Source organism: Mastomys coucha, unplaced genomic scaffold (genome assembly GCF_008632895.1).
Source record: "Mastomys coucha isolate ucsf_1 unplaced genomic scaffold, UCSF_Mcou_1 pScaffold14, whole genome shotgun sequence".
In the NCBI taxonomy this organism is placed as follows: domain Eukaryota; kingdom Metazoa; phylum Chordata; class Mammalia; order Rodentia; family Muridae; genus Mastomys; species Mastomys coucha.
Genome location: NW_022196896.1, coordinates 101,454,788 through 101,463,383, shown reverse-complemented (window position 1 = coordinate 101,463,383; position 8,596 = coordinate 101,454,788). Strand labels below are relative to the sequence as shown.

Genomic DNA, 8,596 nt, shown 5'->3' with positions numbered 1-8,596 from the left:
GCTGGCTTCAAACTCAGAAATCCACCTGCCTCTGCCTCCCAAGTGCTGGGATCAAAGGCGTGTGCCCTCACGGGCTGGCTTGCGCCGCTGCTCTCAGTTAGCCACTCTAGGTTTTAATCTAGGCTAGAGTTCCCTGGGAGACAATTTTCCCTGAAGTCTTCCTAAGCTCTCACTTGCTTCCTTCTACCCAACACTTGGAAAGCTGCCCGATCTCCCTCAGCTACCTAGAATGTGAAGATGCCGCAGAGTCTTTCATAGTGAATTGTCACAGCACACAAGGAGGGCACAGCTGGTCAGCTCACCTTCCACGTGTACCACACAGATGGAACCTGGAAGGCTCAGGGAAGCAGGGGTCTGCTGCCTACTCACTAACAACGCCTGCCTGTGGATAGTCTCCTGATCCCAAACAGAAGGACCCCACAGGCAGGTAGAGCCTCCGGGCACCACTGGACTTCCAAATCCTTCTAAATAATGAGCCTAGAACCACTATGGGGGGAAGCTGGAAGGCAGAAAGCCCCTGTCTGGCCCTTAAAGTGTACTGTAAAGATCCACAGGATGAGAGTACTTGGGTCTGAGCTTCAAAGCTCATCAGAACATAGATTCCTGGGCCTCACCATTTCCTTTGCACGACTTTTGAGACAGGGTCTCATCATACGGCCTCAAATTTTGCTGCAGGCTCCCAAATGCTGGATCACAGATGTGCACCACCACAGCCAGCGAGAGTTGAAAGGCTCTATTACGTTCCTTGGATAACTGGGATGCAGAGGGACCCTATGACACACTAAGAAACTACCTGAGAAAGCTGAAGTAGAGAAGAGAGAGCCTAACACCACCTCCAGTCATCCTGCCTTTGGAAGAAAGTGCCTACTAATGCCCTATCTCTGACTTTATAGGTATCTATGACATTGTAGCCAAGCTATAATGGAGAACATGATCTGAGTTCTGGTATTTTGAGGAGCTATTGGTAGAGTAGGAAGCACAGATGAACCCAGGATCCATGAAGAACTGGTTTACTCTTTCCTTCTCATCTCCTACAGCTCCTGGAAAACATGCTGGTACTTTCTCTTTATCCCTGCCAATGTCAGCTTGCATGCTGGCGTGCAGGACAGCGTCATCAACATTTCTTTCTCCAACTGTCACATCCTTTACTCTCTTGCTCTGACTGTCATCTTGGAGGCTTACTGTGCTCATCATTTCTCAAACTCTTCTCCAAGCTGACTAATTCAATCTGGCTTCTCTCAGCTTCCAACTGAATTGTTCTGCTTGGCCTCAAACTAACTCTAGCAATCTGTTCTAATCATCTGGCTCCTTCTTTTATTTTTTTATTAGATTTATTTATTTATTATATGTAAGTACACTGTAGCTGTCTTCAGACACCCCAGAAGAGGGCATCAGATCTCATTATGGATTGTTGTGAGCCACCACATGGTTGCTGGGATTTGAACTCAGGACCTCTGGAAGAGCAGTTAGTGCTCCTAACCCCTGAGCCATCTCTCCCGACCCTTCTGGCTCCTTCTTTTTGTCTGGCTTCAACTGCCTCTGCTGACTGAGTTCAACTGCATGAACTCATGAATGAACTCAACTCCACTGTACTACACTCACTCCCAACTGAATGAACTGACTGAATTCCAACTCCTCTCTCTCCCTGCACTGCTCTTACATAGCTCCTCTTTCCTGTGCTGTTCCTGTGAGAGTTGGGTGAATGCTATCTCTGATTCATTCTGTCAAATCTTTCTCTGATTCACCACTTTGTCTGCTCCTCAATTGAGAGGTTACCTTCAAACATGGCTGATTCCTTGTAGACACTAATCTTAGCTGCATTGTTTGGGATTAAAGGTGTGCACTAAGGCCATGTCTGGGTTCCAGCCAGAGCAGTCATGTTGCTAGACTAAAATTTTACAAACTGTCTCAGAAGGAAACCTGCACTGCCTCTTTGGGCTCTGGGGCATTATTCCTATCAGCCACAGTGAAATGGCAGCTTTAATAAAAACAAATATGAGAACTAAAACCTTTCTTTGGAATTCTTTGAGAGGTCTATTGGTGTCACACGTGGCAATGCTGGATCCTAAAGGAGACAGAGTTTAGAACCATGTGGTCCTTCCTACTCTGACATTTGCCCATCCCTCCTTCCACGATTTAGGCTTAGTCTCTGCCTATCTCACAGAAAGAATAATCAAGGGGTGTAGGGTGGGTTTGTTGGCATGCGAGGAGACACTAAGCCACTCTGCAAGCAAGCCTGGTTCAGAGGCAAGCCTCTTCAGAGCCCCCTTCCCTTCTCTCTTTGCACCAGCTCCATGTTCCACTGTACCTTGCCTCAAGCTATGCCCTGCCTCCACTTCTCTCCCGGGACACGGGATGGGGATGAGCTCTGGAGAATTCTTTCCCCATCACCTACAAACATCGTAATTCATCTGCCACCCAGAGAACATCCCAGCGACTGTCTGCTTAGTTAGCACTTGACAAAGCATCGTTCGATATTAAGAAACAGTTCCCGGGAAATTGAAAATAATCCCAGCAGCCTGCTCAAACGGTAAATCTTCCTCACAGAACATAAATCCTATGAAGATTGGAGCCTGTGCTTTCCCCCACCCCCTACAATGGATGAGCCATGCAATGGATCAAATTCAAGAGATTGAATAATTTATCTGGAAACCAAATTCCTCACTCTGCATTTCCTAATTTGCCACCTTGGAGTCAGGCCACTGGAGGCACTGCCAGAACCTGTTTTTGCTGGTTCTCAGCAATGGCTTCATTGAGAGCTGAGCAGCAGGCTGTGTTTGGTACAGGTGCCCTTGAGTTTAGCTTTGTCTCCCGGTTGCTGCTCAGAATTCCCTTTGAGAGTGCCAAGTGTCAACAGCCATGGTGATTATTTGAGTCACCTGATATGATACAAGAAGCGATGTCACCTGGCCTGCCGAACGGTACACATTGTTGCCAGTTTCTGTACCCTAAAGGAGGGGTGGAGGGCAATGTGAGCAGATGGTCCCCAAGCTCTGACAGCCAGAAGCTGTCACCGGATCCTCAGCTATCTTAAGTGAGCTGAATCCTCAGCATGGGACAGGGCAGTGACAGCCACCTTCCTTGTACAAAGAAAAGGAGTCAGGACCAGAAGGAAAATGAAAACCCTGGGCACTTGGCCAAGGTGTGACTCTTGCCCATAATCTGACTCTGAAAGTTACCAAGGAAAAAGAGTATAGATTGGAACCCTCAACCCTGACCCCAACACTTCACAGGTGCCTACTCCCTAAGCCTTTCCCAAAGAAGCTGGGCTGGTTGTTTAATAGACCATGATCTTTACCCCCTCCTTCAACCCCTGTTGGAAGACTTCCTCCCTAGAAGAGACATAAACCAAACCTACCCCCATCTTCCAAGGTCCCAACAATAAACTGAAGTAGGATTCCACGAAGTTCACTCTGGGGAACCCGCCTGGGTTTATTGGTCGCAGGGTACATGCTGGTAGAGAACCCAGCCTGGATGATGGTTTCCCCATACACAGGTAAATGAATGAAGCACCCTCCTGTTAGCCTTTCGCAGCTGACACACTCTAGCTGCTAGAGGACTAGCGTCTCCCAAGACCTTGAGGTCATGCCCCCGTGAACACACTAAGTGCAATTAAGGCAGAATTGCACACAGATGGCTTTGAGAAGAGCTTGGTCTCTAATGACTTTGCCCAAGCCCTGTTCTGAGGAAATGCCAACAGCCCAGAGGCCTCTCCTGATGGTCTCTTGCAAGCAGGCACCAACTCATCTATCTGATCATGGTAGCTGTTTTGTTCAGAGGACCGTACTCCAGAACACCAGTCTGGTAATAGCCCCCACCCCTCTCAAGCTGTGCCATAGGAACAGAACACCCCTCAACTGATGCCCCTCTATGCTTTTTTTTTTTTTTAATGTCCTCAAAGGTCTCAGGCCCTTGAGAAGATATGGCCAAAGACCCAGTTAAGGAATGATCAGTGGAAACATAGGACTTTGGGATAAATTCCAGATGTCCTCTAATGACTTTCAGTCTAGTCACCCTGGCCCAAGCCTGGATGTATGTAATGGTCTTGTCATCCCTTCTCTAACAGAATCAACCTAGTCTCCACTCCTCTCCCTCGAAGCACCCTTCCTGGCAACTTCGGGGCTTGTGGAGAAAGCCCTATTGGTCTGCTCAAGCTCTGCCCAGGCACCTTCCCCAGAATCCCATCTTCTGTGAGGTCCCTCTTAAACTTCAGCCGGTCCCCTGCAGCTCCAGTATCCTGTTATCCTTTTCATATTGGTTGTCATGGCCACCTGACTCTAATTTCGTATTGTTCTCACCTTTTGTTCTGAGGCCAGAGGGTCTCCTCACTTCACTGGACATCGTCATCACCTGCCACTAACCCTGATGAGGCCTCATCTCCACAGGGATCCCCTTCTTCTCACTTGCAGAAGAGGGCTCCTGGGAAAAGCAGGCTCCTTCATGAGTTGTAAAGGAATCCCCCATAACAGAAGAGCCAGCCAGCAGCCAATACCCAGAAAGGGTTCCAGGCTCTCCCCAGAAGCCTGTAGGCCAAGCCTGCCTGTGTGTGAGACCTGCTTCACGCCTGCCTGTGATCTAGGCTTTGCATCTGAAGTTTGTTTTGATCCTTGGCAGAGCATTTTGACCTTCAACCTTGTCATGGTTCATCTAACAAGATTTTTGTCTTTCACATAGGCTAGGGGAGCCAGTCAATAGCATGACAACTTCAGAGATCGAGGATGGGCGGGCAGCTGGGATGAAATGCTTAAAATGTGATGATAGACCGGTACTGTTGTCTCTGATCTGCTCTGACTCAGGAACACAGCAAACATCTCCAGTGCTCTGTGTCCCCTGCCTGCCCCAGGCACTAGCTGTAGGCCTGAACCCATGGCAAAAAAAGGGGAGGTCAAATCGGATAAAGATAGGAATGCAGAACCAGCTCCAGAGGAAAAGGATCATGTAATGCCAAGGCATCATTAACCCTGGATGCTTGGCACTGCAGACCTCCGTGAACCTCCCAGAATCCTCTGGAACCCGCTTGTAAATGAAATCTGGGATTAAATCGGATCCGCCAGGTGGCAGCCTTCCCCTTGCTCAGCCGACAGAGCATGAAGTGCGCAAAAACAACCACCAGAGGGCTACACAAGGCCGGCAGGCTCCAGGCAGCTGGTTACCTAGCAACTGTGACGCAATGGGTCCCGTTTCCACCCTCCTCAAGGCCTCCCAGGTTATTTCTGGCAAAACAGACTGTTGCACAAGGAGTGGCTTCAGGAATCCTAGAACCGCTTCACTCGTAAGCCAGAAGAATCTAAAATGGTCCAGTGGGCCCCAAGTCCTGCGCCATCCTGGCGTCTAGGGGGCTGAGCCGCTACCCCTGTCTCCTTAGATACATTTTCCCTTCAGCTTTGTAGCCTCACAGGACTAAAGTCGCCCTGATTTCCCTAGTGGCTAAAGCGAAGCAGTGCTTCCCTGTCCCCTCCTTTCTATTCCAGGGCTAGATTAATGGGCGTGTGACCCTCAGTAGACCTTGAACCTCCTGTCCTTCAGCTATACTCCAGGGAGTTAAAGAAGGAAACAGTAAGACCCAGTTTGGATTTTCTGTAGTCTTGAATCTACCCCTCCCCCTCAAGCCCTCTGTCCCTTGCTTCAAATCTCTTCCAGTTTGGATGACCCTGGTAACACTTGAGGTAGGTAAATGTGGTCTGACAAGCCACAGGCGGCACCAAGAAAATGAGGCAGACAGAGGACACAGAGTGTGATATAATGACTTCAAAGCCGGTGCCGTCTGGGCTGTGAAAGTCAAGGGGCCCCTGGCCTGGCATGGGCAGTGACTCCAGGCACATCCCTGGGTCCTGAGGAATGCCTGGCCCTGGTGCTGGGTTCCTAGGGTCTGTGAGTCACTAAGGTGGGGTCTCAGAGAGGCACCATCCGGAGGGTCACACAGGCATGTGCAACTCGTTGTACTCGTCCTGACCATCCTCATCAAAGTTTGGCTCAGCATCTTCAGAGTCCAGCTGCAGAAGAGACCACGGGGTTGGGAAAGGCGGGGGTGGGGGGGTGGAGGTGGGGGCAGACAAATATGTCTCAGGTTCCTCATATCCTCTTCTGAACACCTTCTCTCCCTCTCCAGGACCCCAGCTTGAAGTACTTCCCCGCCCCAAACCTTCATTTCCAGATCACCCACAATGCCCAAATTGACCAGTACAACAGCAACTATGACCCAGGATGTACATGGCTAGGATCGTGGTGCCTCTGTGCCCCATATCTGAGCATGAAAGAACTGCAAAAATCAAACAGTGAGATGACGCAGCAGATAAAGGTGCTTGCCACCAAGTTTGATGAGCCAACTTCAATCCCCAACCCACATGGTGGAGAGAGAACCAAGTCCCGAAGGTTGCCCTCTGACCTCAGCACATATACATAAAATGCATTTTAAAAAGCCGGGCATGGTAGTGCACACCTTTGATCCCAGCACTTGGAAGGCAGAGGCAGGTGGATGTCTATGAGCTTGAAGCCAGCCTGGTGTAAAATCGAGTTCTAGGTCAGCCAGGGCTACATAGAGAAACTTTGTCTCAAAAAAAAACAAAAACAAAAACAAAAACAAATGAGGGAAAATGTTGAAGAAGGAAGATGAAGAGGAGGAAAAGGAGGAAGAAGAGGAGGAAGAGGAAGAAGGAAAAAGAAAACGGAAAAAAATTAAAGAAGAGCAAAAAGATGTCCTTTGCTACAGCTGACAGAAACGGGGCCCAGGGCTTATGTCTGTGCTATCCCACCCTACGCAGCCCACAGCCAGGTACTTTGTTTAAGCACAGCTGTCCACAACAGCCCGGTCTTGTTCTTTCTGAAGCCTCGTATCAGCAGCTTTACCTGGATTCGTAGTTAAATCTCCCACCAGTTCTTTGGTAGACTCAACAAGCCCACTATACCAGTGAAAACAGAGCACTTCAGAGCATTCAGTAACTTTCCCCAGTTCACACAAGCCAGCAGGTAGCCAACAGGAAGCCAGGTATCTAACCAGAGCCCACCCATCTTAATCCTTCCACCGAATGGCACCCCTTCCCCACCCCCCCAAGCTTTATCCCTTACCGCCTGCAGCTCCCTGTCCTGGAAGAGCCGGGGCAAAAGACAACGCCTCAGGGGCACCGTGAGCAAGAGCAGGAAAGGAAAGGCCAGCGAGGCCGCCGTCGACTTGACCACCCAAAGAAGTGCAATGCAGCCCAGCTGGATGCAGGTGAACAAGTGCATCCGCCATGTCTTCACCTGGGGTACAGACTCAGTCTCATTACACGATGGCCATTCAGGCCCCACCCACACCTTTGGGCACATGGCTCTCTGGGTCCCATTATCCTTATTCTTTCCGCTCATCCCTAGCTGAGGAGAGTCCCTCCAGACCCCCTCCCATCAACTCAACCATGTCCCCAGCTCCACGCAGCTGAGCCTGACCTTGGTCACGTAGGGCTGCTCGGGATGATGCTTTGCTGGCATGAAAATGAGCAGCAGACGTTGGGACAATTGGATACCAGACAGTGATGTGACTCCCATGTACAGGAAAATCCCAAAGAGCACAGCCAATGGGATCCGGCGCAACACAGCTCCCATGACGATAGACAGGCCTGGAGAAGGTAACACAGAGCTACCTATCCCTGTCCCCTGCCCTGCCCAGACAACAGGTCCGGTAAGGGATTTATTTATCTGACCAATCTGGGCCTCAGATGGATCAGGACAAAGGGGGAGCAGGGAAGAGTTCCCAGTGTGAGGTGACTGGGTTGGAAACCTGAAGGGAGGATCAAGCATGATGCACCTGCAGATTCAGGAGGGTCAAGCCCGGGATGATGAGGATTTCAAGCCATTGGGCCCAAGGAAGCAAGTCTATGGAGAGACTCGGGTGCTCACCCACGAGGCTGGCAATGAGCACCCCGGTGACCCGCTGCTCCCGCACCTCCTGGATCTGGGGCTTGTCACCAGGCGCAATGGCAGTACGCATTACCGTCAATGCGTTGACATGAGTGACAGAGCGGACAGTGGCAGCTGTGAGCCAGGGTAAGCCGAACAAACCACAGAGGCCACCCAAAGAGCCAATCAAAAGCAGGTCAAGATGGAAGCCGGAACCCTTGAGCAGCCTCCGTGCCTTCTGGCTGACAATGAGTCTGTAGGGGAAATTGAAGGAGAAGGAGCTAGCTAGCAGGTGGACCTGCAAGGCACACACGCACACACGCAGCATTCACCCAAGGCTTGAGGGGAGGGGAGCGCTGAAGACGCCAGCTCTCCCTGGACCTGTCAGCTTCCTCTTTCACATTCCCAAATTAAAGTTCTCACACTCCAGTAAAGCTGAGCCAAATTCTCATGCTGCAAACACTTAAAGCGCCACAAAGCCAGATGCCAGATCAGACCATGATATTTTGGTTTAACCAAAATGAGAAATGTGTGAGCACCACTGGGTGAGAGAACACCCTGACAGAATTCTGAGAACTTCCAAGTGCCACCCTGCCAGGGGTGACAGCAAGAGGCACCAGGTCAAACCCTCACAGGATAACCGTGCCTGAGCCCACATGCCCACGCCTGTTCCAGCCTGCCAGCCTGTTACTCTAACTCCTCCTCCTCCTCCTCCTCCTCCTCC

At 50.4% G+C, this 8,596-nt stretch overlaps 1 protein-coding gene and 1 pseudogene across 5 annotated transcripts in view; both read right to left on the bottom strand.

The window, feature by feature from the left end:
* Window positions 1–1,191, bottom strand: part of LOC116089469 — a 5,198-nt pseudogene extending 4,007 nt beyond the window's left edge.
* A 4,530-nt stretch (window positions 1,192–5,721) lies between these two features.
* The window catches only part of Slc4a3 (solute carrier family 4 member 3), a 13,616-nt gene continuing 10,741 nt past the window's right edge, over window positions 5,722–8,596 (bottom strand). For all 5 annotated transcript variants that reach the window (XM_031368114.1, XM_031368109.1, XM_031368112.1 and 2 more), the window contains exons 20-23: window positions 7,873–8,126; window positions 7,423–7,592; window positions 7,066–7,239; window positions 5,722–5,993 (exon numbers count right to left, since the gene is read on the bottom strand). In XM_031368114.1, coding sequence (XP_031223974.1) covers window positions 5,916–5,993; window positions 7,066–7,239; window positions 7,423–7,592; window positions 7,873–8,126 — 676 coding nt within the window. In that variant the 3' untranslated portion in view covers window positions 5,722–5,915. The remainder of the gene's footprint in view (window positions 5,994–7,065; window positions 7,240–7,422; window positions 7,593–7,872; window positions 8,127–8,596) is intronic.